The following is a 17,832-nucleotide window of genomic DNA, read 5'->3' on the forward strand; positions in this document are numbered from 1 at the left end:
ATGATCTATCTGGCATTAATTTTTTCCTTTTTCCCCCCCTTTTCCTTGCCATCGTAAAGTGGCTAAAAGCCAAGGTAAGAGGAGTTACTTCTCATTTGCCTCACAGTGCCCCTTCCATTTTGATAGAGGCTGCAGAGCCACTAAGCTGAAAACTCTTCTGTTTGTCTCTCCGCTTTTCCATAGGTTATGTAGATTAAACATGCTCCAATTCAAATCAGCCACATTCAGCCTGGATGTGTTAATATATCAAAGATATATCAACACTGGCCTTCACAGAGATACATTAATTTTCTAACATTTAATGCTTTGCTCAGTTTTGATAGATGCCTTGCTCATATTGACTTACATTTTAGGAGGCTTCCCAGACATTGGATGTGAGATGATCATTTAGAAGAAGCTATTTGGGCAAAACCGATACCTGCATTTCACAATTTCATTTGAAGTCCTGATTTTTGAAGTAATGACACTAGTCTGAAATGTGTTAACATTTTGCAAAAAAGGAATTTTTGGCATGAATTTTTAGCTGCCTTTTATTGCAGCTGAAATTTTACATTCATTGCATAAATCATTAATGATAAGGGAAATGAAATACAAAGGTTAATTTTCATTTTCTTCGAGGTTTTCACAGCAGTGTCAAAGTGTGCTGTTCACAGCCATCTGGGAATCCTCAATTCATATCCCTATATTAAAAATAATAATGCTTGAATGTCAAAATACTGAGTAGTTTTGATGTGAAAATCGAACCTTTTCCTTCCACACTTTAGCATGGAAATAACCAGCCTGCAAGAACTGGCACGCTGTCGAGAACAAATCCGCCTACCCAGAAACCACCAAGCCCTCCCATGTCAGGCCGAGGAACTTTGGGGTAAGACTATAACTATTTGTTCCCTGATTTTTGAAGCAGATGCCAGCAAGACGGTAAATGTTTGGCAAGTCAGTATTTTGTGTCTAAATCTGATCGCTTCCAAATGAAGTATCCTCGGGACCTTGTAGGATCCTTTCATGAGCTTAGCAATATTTTATATCGTAGAATTCTCTGTATACTGTAGGCCTCTTTTCATGGTTGAAAGATGATCTGTAAAATTAAAGAAAACAAAAATCCGTCTTGTGATTCTCTCATAAACAAAGGCAGCTTTGTCTTTGTACTCTGTCAGATCCTTAGAGACATTTGTCTGAATGACTGTCTGCAAAAGCCAGGTATGTTTTTCTGTTGGGCGGTAGACAGAGGAGAAGTCTTCATTTCCAACCCAAATCTTCAGGGCACATCTAACCGAAGTAGCTATAGGAGGTGAGGACCCGTGGTTTTGGGTCCCTATTTCATCTGTGGAGCAGCATATCTGTGTGACTGGGAAGACTGCATTTCAGGTTTTTCCACCCCTCAGCTATGTTCTCCCTCTGCACACTCCTTTTTTTCCTCACCTCCACCCTTAACCCAATGCTAGCTGAACAGTTTCCGAATAGTCACTAGAGTCCAAGCCATGTGGTGTGTGTGTGGGAAGCAGCATAAAGCTGCCAGTTTCCCCGCATGAAGGTTTTGAGATTGCGCTGATGGCTTGAGTAGAACACTTGAACGACAGGTCAGGTATATGTGATGTGCAGGGGGCATCTTCTGGAGCCATATCTCCTGCAATCACCAACCTGGAGAGGTCAGAGGAGCAAGCAGGAAGGTAACTATTTTAATTTATTATATATTTATCTGTAAGATCCCCCAAATTGGGTACCGTTTACTGATACTTCAGTCCAGTCTTGCTCATTAAAAGATGGAAGAAGGCGAAGAAGAATAATTTGGGGGGATTTGGGAGAAATAAGTGTTTGGCTTGTTCCGTCCCCCTCCTTGGGTTCAGGGTTCAAACCTATGACCTAAACTAGTCCAGAGATAGAGAGATATTATGTATGTTTTATCGCCTCTTAATTTTGGTAATAGAAAGTGGCCCTCAGTGTTCCTCATGGTACTTCCAACTCTTCTCCTGCCACGTGCATTCATTCATTCATTCAATTGTATTTATTGAGCACTTACTGAATGCACAGCACTGTACTAAGCACTTCTTGTGGCATTTAGCAGTGACTGTATTTGTTATTCTTACCCCTAGGCCAAACATCCTCTATAATGGCTTGTATGCACTTGGGTGCTATGGGAGATTGGTTTAATTATTCTCCAAAACTCAAATACGGCATTCATATTAATGAAGACCATTAATTTTTTTATGATATTTAAGTGCTTACTATGTGCCAGGCCCTGTACTAAGCACTGGATAGATGCAAGATAATGTGATTGGACACAATCCGTGTCCCACATGGGGGCTCACAGCTTTAGTCTCCATTTTACAGGTGAGGTAACTGAAGCTCAGAAACGTTGACTTGCCCAAGGTCATAGAGCAGATAATGTTTGTGTTTTGCTATAAAATCACCTTGGACAGGAGAATGAAAGGATGGGTTGGGATGGGGTTTATCAATCACCTTTTATTCTACTGTACACTATGCCTTATTACCTCCATACAGTAAGGAAGGACTGAGTGGTTTCCTTCATAAAGATAACTATAAAATAAATAACAGGGGCACTATGTAAATGGTGCCAAGCTGAGATTGAAAAAGAGTTCACGGCTGCCAGTGTAACGAGGCTGATTTGGGAATCAAAAGGCCTGGGTTCTAGATCCGGTTCTGACTGATGGGGCTGTGTATGGTGCTCTTATGTGTGCAGAGCACTGTACTAAGCTCTTGGAAGAATACAATAAAACAGAGGTGATAGACCCGTTCCCTGTCCACAACAAGCTATACAGTCTAGAGGGGGAACCATTTCTTCTCCCGCCTTTCTGCAGCCCCCCGCCCCAAAACGCACACACCTTTCAAAAACCATAACTGGTAGCCCCAGACAACCCCTAACTTGCTAGCATCTTCCCAGCTATCATTTGTCTCTTTCTTTCTTCCGGAAGGGGATCTGAAAGATGCGCAGTGGCCTTGTAAGTGACGAAGAATGTTTTTGTTGTGGGTGAATTATGACCTGATTAAATACTGAGTCAGTAGACAAAATAGAGGTCAAATGCCAGCAGAATGTTGGCTATTTTAATTGTTGGTCTTCTATCCTTAGAACATAAAAATACCATCAGAAACCACAGTGACTTTCTTTCCTGCCCTGTCCCAAGAGGAAATTTACTTAGAGGGTTAGTTGGAAATGACCCCCAGTTTATTTATTTATTTATTTATTTATTTTTGTATTTAAGTGCTTACTGTGTTCTAAGTGCTGAGGTAGATACAAATGAATTAGGTTGGACACTGTTTCTGCTCTGCATTTTGGAGGCTAGTTCTGGGGTTTGAATCACTCTCCCAAGTCTGTCTTATTTGAGGCAGAACCAAAGGAAGGGAGTATTCCTACTGCCAAGGGTTGAGGGATCTCTTCTTCATTTAAACCCCATATAGCTCAAGTACAGGGAAATAAAAGAATCGGCCAGCTTTTCATTAAGTGTTTAAAAAGTTTTCAAGCCTGGAATAGTTCCTGTGAAATAGAGCCGGTTCTGGCTTGCCATGGAGACTCAAATGTAAGAAAACAATGAACCCCAAGAGAAAAAGATGCAAGAAAACCATTTACATTTGAGAGGAATTGATGCTATCAAAAGACAGCCTGAATGCTAATTTCAGCAGCCTTGCTGACCTGGACCCCTGTTGATTTCCTGATTTTTGAGCCTGCTCTGGGAAGCTGGGGAAAGACTGAAATGGGCCTTGGGAAATGGGCCTGGTATTTCCCAGGCTTCTTAGCATTCAGATCATGCTAGCAGCAGTAGCATCCTGGGGAGGTGCCGAGAGTGGGTACAGGAGCAAGGGAGTATGAGAAGGAAATTGGGGTGGTAGTTACAGGTGGGGGAAATGGGAATAGGAAAGTGATTGAGGAGGAAAGAGAAATTAAAAGAGCTCTCCCCACGCTGGATTTTTGTGACCTAAACCTAAGCCCAATACACATTGGAATACATTGCATCGGGCCTTTCTGAACCCCAAATTGGAGGGGGAAAAAAATGCCTTTAAGTGGTTTCTAAGAGGCCAGCCCAGTGAAGTCCAGGCTTAGGCAAGGACATGGTTTTAGCCACCAGTCCCTGCTTCCCCTCTTTGCCAGCTGTGGGATGCAGGCAGTAAGGTAATATGCAGCAGCAAGATGGAGTTTTCTGACCTCTACCAAACTCAGCTCTGTTCTCTGGCCCTATCCGGCCTCTTAGCCTAGATTGTAAGCCCCTAAGGGCAGACACCCTTAGGGAAATGTCGCACATTTCCAAGCCCCTTGTTTAGTGCTCTAAATAACAATAATAATAATAATGATAGCATTTATTAAGCGCTTACTATGTGCAAAGCACTGTTCTAAGCGCTGGGGGGTTACAGGGTGATCAGGTTGTCCCACGGGGGGCTCACAGTCTTCATCCCCATTTTACAGATGAGGGAACTGAGGCCCAGAGAAGTGAAGTGACTTGCCCAAAGTCACACAGCTGACAGTTGGCGGAGCTGGGATTTGAACCCACGACCTCTGACTCCAAAGCCCGGGCTCTTTCCACTGAGCCACGCTGCTTCTAAACATTCTTGGTTTTCAGTAAATGCTGCCGATGAGGTTTCTCAGGGTCCTCTGCACTGTTCTGTAGTATTAGGGTTGCTCCCACCCTCTTCTCCCATACGTGTCTCTTTCCATATGAAACATTCTTAGTAATTTGTCCAAAGACCTCAAGCACCTTAGTTCCTAAATTCTTACTGGCTCTGTGACTTAAAGTGCTTTCTTAGACCTGGCATTTTCTAAGAACACATCATATACTTTGGGGGTCTTAGTACAGTGAAACAAGGCATATTCATTTCATGTTCATATGGTGTAAAGAGTACATTGGTTTTTGAAGAAGAATTTTTTTTTAATACATTTTGTGGTAACAGTGCACTTGCCTACCATCAGCGTGAATGAATGTATTGCGTTCATTTAAGACAAGTCATTTTCCCGAATCCCTAAGCCTTGGTATTTGAAAGTGTTTGTATACTCTGCTAATATTGGTCACTGAGGTGCAGTCATAAAGCAGAGAAGAAACCAGTCCTTTTCATCAAATGTGTACGTCCTGTGTCCTATTCCCATCTTCTCCTGTTTGCTTTTCCAGACGAAATACTCCTTACAAAACCCTGGAACCTGTTAAACCACCAACAGTTCCTAATGATTATATGACAAGTCCCGCCAGGCTTGGAAGCCAGCACAGTCCAGGAAGGACAGCATCTTTAAACCAGAGACCAAGAACACACAGGTATGCTAAGGCTTGAACACCTGATTAAGATGTGTCAACAGAATATCCTTGGAGGTGCTGAATCAATCTGACACTAGTGCAGAGTGTTACAAAGGCAGCACTGTGGTACAAATTCTCTGGAGTCACTGTAATCAAGACTAAAAACAGCATACAACAAAATACCACTAAGAATGAGTGGGTATAAGGGGGTAAGGAAGCAACACTTCCAGAATTCCGGGGTGCTGTCCCAAGCTTCCCTTGCCTCTTTCATACTCTGACTGAGCAGTTAGAGGAAGGAAGAAGTAGAGAGGTTGTTAGTGCTGATCAGAGGTTGTTCCTTAGCCAGGAGACACAAGCTCAGCAAAAATTTTACCAAATATGTTCTGTGTCATAGTTATCAAGAGTTACAAATTGGTGGGACCCTGGATTAATGAAACTATCTGTAGTTTTCAGGACAATCAGTGCCGACCTGGTGTTCTTCATGATCACAGAGGACTGAACTGCCATACCTTTTGTTACAGCCAAATTACACTTATTTTTATCTATTTTGTTCCCTCACTCTGGCCATCTTGCTTTTACTTTAAAGGCAATAAGTGAATCACATTTCCAATTGATCCCAGAATAAACACAATGCCTTCTGTGGTAAATTGCTCCCTGTAAAACAGAGAAGAATTCAATAGTGTTGCAAATGGAAAATCCACAATGTGGACTTCCTATCAGGTAACAAAACATTGGAATAAGCTACCTAGACTTTTCGGTCTTTTTACATCGTTAATAAAATAACAGGCAGTTTCCTATAGGGATAGGGAGCCGAACCAAATCATCTTCTTATTCCATCTCTTATTCTGGGATTTTTTAATTCTGTGGCTCCTTAGTAGGTGAATAAAAGCATGTATGTGTGTTATTAATTATGTTTGAGTCTGTTGATCCTAGAGGCTAGTGGTCCTAGAGTTTGGACTCTTCCCATCTTCATCATAAGGAATGGAATTTTTGGTCTAAATAGCTCCTTACTTTTCTGTTTCTATACCACAGTCATAAAGGAACCTGTACTGTTTGAAAATACAGCGTGTCCTTACTCTGTCAGTCCATGGTTTCTTCTGAGTTTCCAAATAGAATGCTTATCAAACTGCTTATTTTTAAATGAAAGATTAAGGGAATGGCTCTGTTCTGGTGTTGAATAAGAGATTTGTCTTCCAATTGCTTAAAGGCTTGTGTCTCTGTGTTTAAGTATTGGCAAAATAACTTGCTTGGAAATCTGAGAGACTTTGTTTCAGAGTGACAGTTCTGCTTCTGAAACAGCTTCTTGTACTTAAATATTGACAGATCTAGACGTCATTGACCTGAAAAGGTCTGGTGTTATGCCCTTTCCTTGGGATTTTTTGAAATGTAGTTCACAGACTCTGCAGTTTAACTGCAACCATGGTGATAATATTTTGGATCTTCAGTAGCAGAAAACCATTTCTAAAGAAATAATCATCTCTCACCTCTTAGAAGTCTTTTTTAGTACACTTGTTTTCTCTAGAATTTGTGATACTAACTTGCAGTTTTGTTTTAAACAAACCAACTGAAAATTACATGCTGCAGTTGATTAAAAAATGTATTCCCAGTAGAAATGGCAAATAAACTGGATTGGAGCCACAGAGAATTAATCTTAATTATTGAGGAATGTGGGAAAGGCTTTTGGTGGCACACATAGATTAGGTAACTCCCTTTCGGATATGTTTTAATTTTGTCCCCTCTCATTCATTTGGAGCTTTTTCCTCTAAGGGCAGTTGCATGGTTTGGACCCAGAATGCATCATAATTCCTACATTAGTGTTGTACTAATTGCAACTTTGCTTAAATGCAATTTCTGGCTCTGTTTCTATATCCTCTAGGTTGTAAAGTCATTATGGGTGTAGAACATGTCTGCTAATTCTGTTATATTCTACTCTCCCAAGCACTAAATACAGCGCTCTTACACATAAGTGCTCAATAATTACCATCGATTGATTGGTTGGATGGTCTACTTAGAGCACATCTGGCATGTAAATCCGAAACACCGGCAACATTAAAAAAAATGGCACTGTTGAGGAAAAAGAAATTCAGTCGTATGAAAAGCTGATCTTGGAATTGTAGGATGTTATATTTTCTGATTTGAGATGTTAGTGCTGGCCCCAGGTAATTCTGAATATATGTGAATACTTGTATGTGGATGGTATATACTACCGTACCACCCATGTACTATCAAATTTGAGAAGAGGAAGGTAGTGGCTTCCATTTAAGTGGAATAATGGTGAAATCAATTGCGGAGCTTTACAAAAAGTTGCATTGCAAGAACCTATCAATCAATCATATTTGAGTATTTTGCACAGAACACTGTACTAAGCGTTTGGGAGAGTACAATATAACAGAGTTGGTAGATGTGTTCCCTGCCTACAAGGAGCTAACAGTCTAAAAGGAGAGACAGATAGTAAAATAAGTTACAGATAAGTGCTGTTGGGCTGAGGGTGGGGTGAATATCAAGTGCTTAGGGGGTACAAAGAGAAGCAGCGTGGCTCAGTGGAAAGAGCATGGGCTTTGGAGTCAGAGGTCATGGGTTCAAACCCCGGCTCTGCCAATTGTCAGCTGTGTGACTTTGGGCAAGTCACTTAACTCCTCTGTGCCTCAGTTCCCTCATCTGTAAAATGGGGATTAAGACTGTGAGCCCCCTGTGGGGCAACCTGATCACCTTGTAACCTCCCCAGTGCTTAGAACAGTGCTTTGCACATAGTAAGCGCTTAATAAATACTACTATTATTATTATTATTATTATTATTATTACAAATCCAAGTGCAAGGGTGACACAGAAGGGAGAGGGAGTAGGGGAAATGAGGGTTTGGAGGAGAGATGATTTTATTAAGGTTTGAAGGTGGGGAGAGTGATGGTCTAGTGGATATGAAATGGGAAGGAATTCCAGGCCAAATGCAGACTTGCGTGAGGGATCAGCAGTGAAATAAGTGAGATTGAGGTTAAGTGAGTAGGTTGGCATTGAGGAATGAGGTGAGCATGCTGGGTTGTAGTAGGAAATGATTTCACATGCCTGAGAATTGCTCTGTTGGGAAGCAGCATGGCCTAGTGGAAAGATAACGGGCCTAGGAGTAAGAGGACCTGGATTCTAATTCCGACTCCACTTGTCTGCTGTGTGACCTTGGTTAAATCACTTAACTTGTCTGTGCCTCAGTTACCTCATCTGTAAAATGGGGATTTTTTTTTAAATGACATTTATTAAGCGCTTACTATGTGCAACGCACTGTTCCAAGCACTGGAAAATGCTAACAGCGCCCGAAAGGTGTAATTAAATCCCACTCCCTCCTACTTACATTGTAAGCCCCATGTGGGACAGGGACTGTGTCCATCCCAATTTATCTTCTGTCTACCATAGCACATAGTTCAATACATGGCACATAATAAACTTGTAACATACCATTAAAAAAAAAACCTGAGTCGTGCAAAACTGAAAGTGGTTAGTTTCAGTGTCTTAGGTCTTTCCCTGTTTCTCTAGTTTGTCCTGCGAATAAAGTTGCTTCGGATTGTCAAAACAGACAACATAAATTTCCCATAAGTTTGCAAATCCCATCTTATTTAGAGAAATCGGTGCTCCTTTCTCTTCAACAAGCAGACTTTGGAGACTATAATAGGCATCGGGTTTTTCTTGAAATATCAAATTGTCTTTGCCTGGTCAGAGGTGTCAGTAAATTTGGGTAGCAGAGCTATGTAATCCTAACAGGAATAACTCACATTGCCATGGGTATACTCTCTCAATCTTCTCTAATATGATTTTCTTAGCTATCATCTCTATTGCTAACAATGTCATCACTTTCTGGAGGGAAAAGAAGCTAATTGGTTTTCATAGCAAAACTAATTTCTGACAATTTGTTGTGTGAGATGTCTTCCCTAGCAGTTTGGAATAATGTTGATGTATAATGATTTCTCTGATTCCAAGTAGGAAATGAGATGCATTAATCTTGAGTCCAAAGGAAGTCTCCGTCTTTTTTAGTTTTAAGGAATTACAGTTTAGATTTCTTGACACTGTCCCAAGATGCACCTCTAATGATAACTATAAATTCCTGCACTTGGTGATTGCATGATTCTTTAGGAAATAGGCCACTGAAATGTTTTTCTATTCCTTCTTGCAGTGGTAGCAGTGGAGGAAGTGGAAGTCGAGAGAACAGCGGAAGCAGCAGTATTGGCATTCCCATTGCCGTGCCTACACCTTCGCCACCAACTATTGGGCCAGGTGCAGTTTTTCTATATCGTTTTTCAGTTTTGTCGTGCAATATAATTTATGGGTACTTACGTATCTTCAGGGGGAACCTACTGCAACATCTTAGTCATCAAACTAAGGCAGTGTTCAGAAGATTTCTGTTCCAAGAGTGAATTGGGATAGCTGCTGGCGAAGGAAAGTAAAAGAGGTTTGGAAGTCCTCGTGCAATGAGAAGTGATAGGAGTTGGTTTTCACAGGTAACACATTATAGCTGTCTGTCGGGTACTGTAAGTGCAGACATTTGTCTGTCCACCAACATTTTTCTTACCAGACCACCATCTCTAAAGATGTTCTGATTAGTTTGTCAACCTCAGAATTTGGAATAGTACTTGGCAAGTAGTAAGATCTTGATCATAGCATCATTACTACTTTCACAAGCATTAAACAAATAGTACTTCCTTACTTTATTCTGCCCTTACTTGCCTAAGGCTTACTATTGATAAAGCTGTGTCATAAGAAAAATATCTTATTTATCACTAGTACTTTTTTTAAGTTGCAAAAAGCTAGATCAATTTACCATGCTTTGCATTGGCAAGCAGACATTGGTAAATGTAATGTTACCAGAAAATACCAAGAATAAAAAGCTTCACTCCTATATTTTGGAATAATTATGGAATGTTCTTTTCTTTGTCATTGACCTTAGGATTTTTTAAATGAATAATAGACAATATTTTTTTTTCAAGATAACTTACAAAAGATGGTAACCAGGAAACACCAGAAAACCTTATGGAATGATTACAAACCACTCAGAATTACAATTTTAAAATCCATCTCCCTGAAAGACGATGTAGGTTAAATAATTTTGTGATATCCGTGTTAAAAAAAAAAATCCTCCCTCCCCTTAATTTTATCAAGTAAAATTCCAGTTCCTATTATCCAGCCCTGACTCCTTTCATATTGTCTTCTGACTGTTGAGTTGTTTTGCTTGAAACCTGACTGGCATGTGCACTATTTTATTAGCACATATTTCTGTCCCTCCTCCCTGTGGAGCTCCTCCAGCACCACCACTGCCTCCGCCTCTGCCGACGTACAATGTCATAGGTGAGACTTGTCAGTATTGGAACAATTTCAGTTCCTTTAGATAATTAATAATAAACTCCTTTGTTCCTAATAGATTTCTAATTTTTTTTTTTTGCAACATGGTGTATGTGGGTACTACAAAGGTGAATATTTAACACATCTAATGTAAACTAATTTCTGGTGGTGAAAAAGCCTCTGAAGTTATGTGGAAGATGAAGCCTGAAAATGAATGTTACCTGAAACATATTGAATTGGTTAAGCTTCAAATTTGAAACTTTAAAACTTCAGGAAATAGTCTACAACTAGTTTAATTCTGCTTGAAAGTAATCAGTTTTCCTCTGGGAAATGAAAGGCTGGTGTTCTTGGGTTTTTGAAAAAAATAATCTGAGAAGAATGATTGTCCTAGTTTTCCTAGGGATTTAGGTTCTCCAAGATAGGAAAGAAGTGGCCACTATATATTTTAGGAACTTCAGGGTTCCTACTTTGAGCAAAAAGGAATTTATAAATCTATCATAGAGCAGTAAACTGTCTTGTGCCAAAAGGGCGATATGGTGGTTTGAGTAGTAAAAGAACTAGCATGTGGAAGAGAAGCATCTGTAGCATTAAAACCTGGTGTATTAAAGACAAACATTATTGGAAAGAAAAAATGAATTTGAATAAATCTCTGGGATTTTTAAGTAAGACGGCTTTGTAAACATTAAATTCCATTTACCAAAATGACCAGCCATCAATATTCTAAGCATTTAGGGTGTTGTATGCTGAGTAAGATCAGCATAGGAAGTCTTTGCAATATAGTTGTCAACCCAGAAATGAACTTTCACAAGACACAACTAGCTTATGAGGCTTTGATCCATATTAACCTTGTAAATACTTTACATTTACTAAGGTGTCCCTGAAAGTTAATCTGAATTGTATTGGTTTTAAACTTTGAAATTAAAACAAGTTGAATGTAGATATTATCACATTCAGATATATGTGTGTATGGTATTTTTAGCCATTGCAATACTTGGAAATCCCCATATCTTTGAAACTATTACACATTAGATCTGACACAGGTTTCATCAGCATTGGGGGCCTAACTTTCAACAACTGGGAAACTCACTCCATCCTTCGTGTATATGTAAAAGATTATAAATATATAGAGATATAATTTTTGCATTTGTTTTTATGAGAAATCGTAGTTAAGAAAAATGAAAGAAATAACATGCCAAGATTATGCAAGGATCAGTTCACTTTCTAGGGGAATGTTAGTTTCTTTTATATAGGACACTGAGGAGCACAAGTGTAAGAAAGTAGACCCTAGTGATGATGTTTATATGCTTCCAACTCCTTTGCCCCCTGTAAGTCCTGGTAAACCGATCTTATTCTGAAATGCGGAAGAAGTAAGCTTCTCTTCTTACACATGAAGATGAACTCCCTTGTGTTGAAAATTGTGTCACTGGTAGAAAATGACTTTGTAGTGATAAAATTTTCAGTTTTAAAAGTGAGAAATTGTTTATCTTCTCAGATATAAAAATAATATTCGCTTCCACAGGATAGTCATAGTGCAGGAGGTGCATTCTTGTAGCAGATCTCCACATTAAGGAAAAACTCATTTATCATTTGTCTTGTATTCGTCATTGCACTCATGCACACAACCAATTCGTCCAACACCCAATGCCGTATCCAGATGGATAAATAATCCCGCTGTTTCATTATACCTAAAACTCATACTGAAAACACAACTTCTGGCAGAAGTGGTCCTACCTCTGTTTATAGACAGATTTTTAATTCTTATTCAGCTACGTTGTTTTAAAACTTGGGGAAGAAAAGCAAATGCTCCGTGCTGCATCATCTCCCCAATCCAAGGAAATATATTTCAGCAGTTTGAGAATATATTTTAACGAGTAGCCGCACTGCGTGAAGCAGTCATTTTCCCAACCAGTTTTTATTCAAAGGTTCAGCCGGGTTCACAGATGTTTGTTCTTCACTCGTTTTCTTCTGTACTGCTCACTCTGTGTCGTGTGATGCATATTGCTTAAGTGTTTTTGTTGGTTCCCTTTGGCTAATGCTTTCCAGTGGCCCCGGGTTCAGCTCCTGGTTCCCAGTATGGCACAATGACCAGGCAGATTTCTCGACACAACTCTACCACTTCTTCGGCATCTTCGGGTGGATACAGAAGAACTCCCTCTGTGACTGCTCAGTTTTCTGCTCAACCTCATGTTAATGGTGGTCCTCTTTACTCTCAAAACTCAAGTAAGCCTCTGTGCTTTGCAGGCTTATAGCAACCGTGGGGCACTGTGAACTATGAGATTACCAGACTGATTTTTTTGTTGTTGTTGTTGGTGTTGGTGTTAGTGATAGACAACAATTATACCTTAGAATCAGTGTTTACTGTTGGTGTTCCTTTGTGTTCCTTCGCAAGTCAATGCCTGTTAAACCCAATATTCCAGTGATCAATAGTCATTTTTTTTAACAGGTAAATATAGGCTATCCCATACTTACTCAAAGATTTGGATAGCACTCAACGTCCAACACTTTTGTCGATCCAAATTTTATTTTTTAAAATTGAAGGAAAATGACCTCTTAAAATTAACTTCTCAAAGGAGTTGTTAATGACAGTCTTTGTAGAAAATATGGTGGAAGTTGTTCCACTAGAATTTCAAGTCTAAACATTGTGTATCTCTATTATGACAGAAAAATTGCTGGCTATCACTGAACTAAGGGCATCAAGTTAAGATTAAGTAAAGTTAGTTAGAAAGTCAGTCCTTAATAGCAGTGCCTGCTGTCTCTTCTGCTTGTATCCTTTTTGTCAGGAATTCCCAGCAGTGGAAATATTTTTCTGACTTTCGATTTCCTACTATTCCCTTTAATCTTTGCACATCTCAGCACTAACTGCAATAACTGTTGTTTAAAGGTTGGTGAGGGTACGAAAAAAAATGACTAATTTGAATTGACATTGGAATTTTCATTTTTCACTTTCTGTATTTAATGTTTAACCCAGTAAGAGAAAATCTGAAATGAGAACCCTTTGGCAGGAGTGACTGATTAAGTTTTTAAAGTTTGCGGTTTGAAGATTGTGATACCTTATTATTTTACCCTTCCGCTCCCTGGTATCCAAAATGATTTGTGATGGTGGGCAAACAAGGACATTATCTGGCAGGTGACCCCCAGATCTCACTTTAACAAATAATTTTGACTTCCTCCCCAATAGACCTTTAATCAGAGCTCCCAACAAGTAATGAAATTGACTGATTTACTTCACTTCTGTTCATCCCCTGTGAAATGGTAAAAGTGTAGACAGCTGGAGGTTGTGGGGGTAAAGAAATTAAAGGAACTCAGTAATCTACAAACAAAATAAGCAGCCACTCTGTGATTGATTTTATTTTTATCATTGTTGAACTGTTAGGCCATATAAAAGGAATGCTAAAAATAAAATTAGGAGGAGAAAGCTGACATTTTCAAATACAGTAAAATACTAATACACTTCTAATAGTAATTCTAAGAAAACTTGTAATATATGCACAAATAGGGTCCATCAATATTTCTATAGCTTTCCATTTTTCCTCCTAAAAACATTGTCTTTGTCACAGGAAGAGTTCCTTGAAAAACTTTGAGGGATTTACCTGGGCAAGAACTATTGATAAAATTACTGACAATTCCATATCTAAATGGCTTAATTCTTTTGAAAATTGTGATATAAAGTAGAATTAATTTCAGATTCTTCTGCATGTTATCAAATACATTAAGTGACTCCTCAAGCAGGTTCACTGTTGGTGTTCAAGTAACTTCTTAAAAAATTTTTTTAGTGTTTTGATGTGCATCTTTCCACTTCAGTTTCTTTTCATCACTGTCTAGTCCTGGTAACTACCATTTCTTTTGTGACTCTTGAGCTTGAATCTTTTTTTTCCCTTTCAAAGTGAATTCACCTTCATAAACTGACAAGCATGGCTAATTCCTGTAGGCCTCGTAAGCCTTATCTTTAAAGTTATAGAGACTTTTCCTCCTGTGTATCAAAAATTCTAACCCTTAATCACATTTGGGAACATTTTTGCGTTCTAGTAAACAATTGAGAACTAGTTTTACAATGATTTGTTATAGTCAGAAAATGAGTTCATTATTATGTATTGCTTTGTTATTAAACTGTTCCTTCCCTGAGACCATAGAACCTCTTTCAAATATTTATTTTTCTCATCAGGATTTTAATAGAATTTAAATGTATCTGGTCGTCCTGTCTTCCAACGTAAATCTTCTGGAGACTCAAAGGTTGAAGTGGTGGTCTCAGACCAAATGGTGCATATTTACCTGGTGGTAACCCAGAGACCTGAACTCATATTTACAGGGCTTTCTAGTCAATTCTTCACTTTTCTTGAGCAAAAATTATGCATATTTTTAATGAAAATTCTCCCCTTTAATCTATTAAATGATCTGAGCAGAGTAGACCATCCACAGACAAATGAAAAGTGCTATTGTTTTCCTGGGCATCCTGGGGGAGAGGATACCACCAAATACCATTTTTTGCCCATCTACTCCAAATCACTTAGCAGAAGTTTGTTTATGTAAGTATTTGTAATCGTAGGGTCAACTGAAGAACAGATCTGCTCTTCTTTGTTTCATTCAGAACACATTAGCTGCAATGAACAAATGTGCCCTCCGTCCGTTAGGTTTAATGAAGAGTAATTATTGAATTATGGGTACACTGAATATTTTGTTGGATGGGTTCTATCAATACTCCATCCCCAGAAACCTTGAGCAGACCACTGTCTCGTGACTGCTTTCCTCCAGAATTTGAGTAACTTATTTCATCTCACAAAATAAACAAACTCTTTAGCCTTTATGGTTAGACCATTTCAAACACTACCCTCTTTTGTTTGTTCTTGAAATAAATAACTGGCCGAACACTTCAGCTTTAGTTTTACAATTGGAAAATAAACTTGAAGAAGGTTCTGCAGTTGTTTGTGTTTGGGTTTTTTTTGTTGTTGTTGTTGTTGGTTTTTTGGTTTTTGGTTTTTTTTCATTTGCAGACTGTTCTTTGCATACTTATGTTTGTGGTCCTTGTAACTGACGGCTGCTTTTTGTTTGTTTCCTTTTCTTTCCTTTATCTGTTTTACTTCCCCCATATGGTGTGGTTGTTACCAGTTTCAATTGCTCCACCCCCTCCCCCTATGCCTCAGTTGACTCCACAGATACCTCTCACAGGCTTCGTGGCCAGGGTGCAGGAAAACAGTAAGTTTGGAAAAACTGAACCGTCAAAGAGTAGAGGCTGTTTTCTTATAGTATGCATGGCTGGCAAGTCAGATTTTTCCTTTCCTACTTTGAGAAGCTAATTCTCTCTTGAATTCTGATGCGGATATGCTTTTGGACCTGGGGAGCACAATCTTCAGACTTTTACTCTCTTGTGCATGATACTGACCTATTGAGTTTCGAACCACAATTTATTGATGATGACAAATTATTCAAAAGATGGGACAGCTGCTCTGGGCAGGTCATCAAGGAAAGTGAATTAAACTTACATAATAATTCCAAGTAGTGTGGAATCTTGCCGTTAGCCCGGAATAGTTAGTGGTAGGAAGATTATGAAGTGTTTGTGTAGCCTATTGCCCAACAAGTTTTCTATCCTAGAATGCCATGCTCTAAATTCTATAAAACATTAAATTGGACAACAGGTATATTTAAAATGGAGCTTGGAGTTCATCCCTCATTTCTGTGTGGACTTTTGTACATTTTTTTTTCCCAATTGTGCCAGGGTTGAAGTATCCTGACAATTGCCCAGTCACATTTTTTGAGCACCTGTTGTATGCAGAGTACTATACTGAGTGTTTAGAAGAGAGAAATTTAGTTAGAAAATATAATCTGTGCTCTTAAGGAATTATAGTTTAGCAGGAGTTGGGAGTGGGTGTCTGCCAGATTGGTTTGTCAAAAATAAGCTAAAAGTTGGCTAGAATGCAGGCCTTAAGGATAGAGAAAATAAGGCCCCGTTGTGATAGATGGCCATTCCCTAAGGAATGTGATTAGGGACTTTGCTCTAACCCACCCTGAAAGGTCAGATTCATATTGTGCTGAATGTGGACAGAACTCCTTTTCCAGTGGCCCAGTACAAGGCAAACACCAATCTGTGTGACCCATTAATGAAAAAGAAAATCCAGTGGTGGTACCGTCATGTATGGTGTATTGTGCAGGGTTATCCCTGGTTATCCCTGTGAGCTTTTATGCAGTTCGATAAAATTGTGGAGGTCAGGATGGGGGTAGGAAGGAAGATATTACTATCCCTTTCCCAGGATCAGGTTCAAGACATCATCCCCTGGTGCTTGAGCTCAGTGTGGTAGCTTTCTCCACTCCGGAAGCCTATAGAAATTGAGACGTGATCCAGTATATATCTCCCAGTCAGTCCTAATTAAATCATTCATTTAGCACGTACTTGGGAAAGTCCAATAGAGTTTAGAAGACACAGTCTCTGCCCTCATGGAGTTTACAGTCTAGTGGGGGAGACAAATGCCAAATAATTACGGATAGACCAAAAATGAGAATGGAAAAATGGATAATCAGATAAATATGTGATTTTTTTAATGGCATTTATTAAGCGCTTACTATGTGCAAAGCACTGTTCTAAGCGCTGGGGAGGTTACAAGGTGATCAGGTTGTCCCACGGCGGGCTCGCAGTCTTAATCCCCATTTTACAGATGAGGTAACTGAGGCCCAGAGAAGTTAAGTGACTTGCCCAAAGTCACACAGCTGACAATTGGCAGAGCTGGGATTTGAGTAGTGTTTGTAAGGCTGTATGTATGGAAGTTCAGTTCTGTATTGCAGTAAGGCTTTTGAGGTCACTTTATGGTGATGATATTTGTCTTCACCAAGTGTGTTTTTCTTTTCCAAACAGGAAAGTGCCTCAAGGACATCACTGGGACATGTTATACTAATTCTGATATGGGGGGTGGGGAGAGAGGAGGAATTAGATTAGCGGTTCAGGGTTTTAGTTTTTTTTTCCATTGTGAGTCAGCAGTGTGATGTACAAATAACAGTTTGAGTTGATGCCCCAAGTTGGGGGGTCAAATGACAAGGCACCCCTTCTAACAGGAAAGCAAGGAATATTGGAGAATATTGGAGAATAAGCAAAGCAAAGCACAGCACAGGCAGAATGCCAGAGAGGCCTGAAAATTGTGTTGACATTCCTTGGTTTAATGGCGGTGTAATTTTCCTTCTCATGCAGACCCATCCTGACTGTTAACCCTTGACTATTAACTCTTTCATTTCAGAGTTTATAATCAGAATGTTAAGGTTTTTTATGGTTAAATATATAAATAGAAGGATACTCTTGCCA

General features: G+C 39.3%; 1 protein-coding gene across 9 annotated transcripts in view; it reads left to right on the top strand.

Annotated features, from left to right (window-relative positions):
- Positions 1 to 17,832, top strand: part of ABI1 (abl interactor 1) — a 102,460-nt gene that overhangs the window by 75,902 nt on the left and 8,726 nt on the right. Inside the window, exons 4-10 of one of the 9 annotated variants that reach the window (XM_038755835.1) lie at positions 60 to 74; positions 765 to 865; positions 5,112 to 5,252; positions 9,388 to 9,488; positions 10,476 to 10,556; positions 12,594 to 12,770; positions 15,654 to 15,740. In XM_038755835.1, coding sequence (XP_038611763.1) covers positions 60 to 74; positions 765 to 865; positions 5,112 to 5,252; positions 9,388 to 9,488; positions 10,476 to 10,556; positions 12,594 to 12,770; positions 15,654 to 15,740 — 703 coding nt within the window. The remainder of the gene's footprint in view (positions 1 to 59; positions 75 to 764; positions 866 to 5,111; positions 5,253 to 9,387; positions 9,489 to 10,475; positions 10,557 to 12,593; positions 12,771 to 15,653; positions 15,741 to 17,832) is intronic. The other 8 variants (XM_038755839.1, XM_038755836.1, XM_038755838.1 and 5 more) reach the window with 8 other exon arrangements.

The sequence above is a fragment of the Tachyglossus aculeatus genome, chromosome 13 (assembly GCF_015852505.1).
Source record: "Tachyglossus aculeatus isolate mTacAcu1 chromosome 13, mTacAcu1.pri, whole genome shotgun sequence".
In the NCBI taxonomy this organism is placed as follows: Eukaryota; Metazoa; Chordata; class Mammalia; order Monotremata; family Tachyglossidae; genus Tachyglossus; species Tachyglossus aculeatus.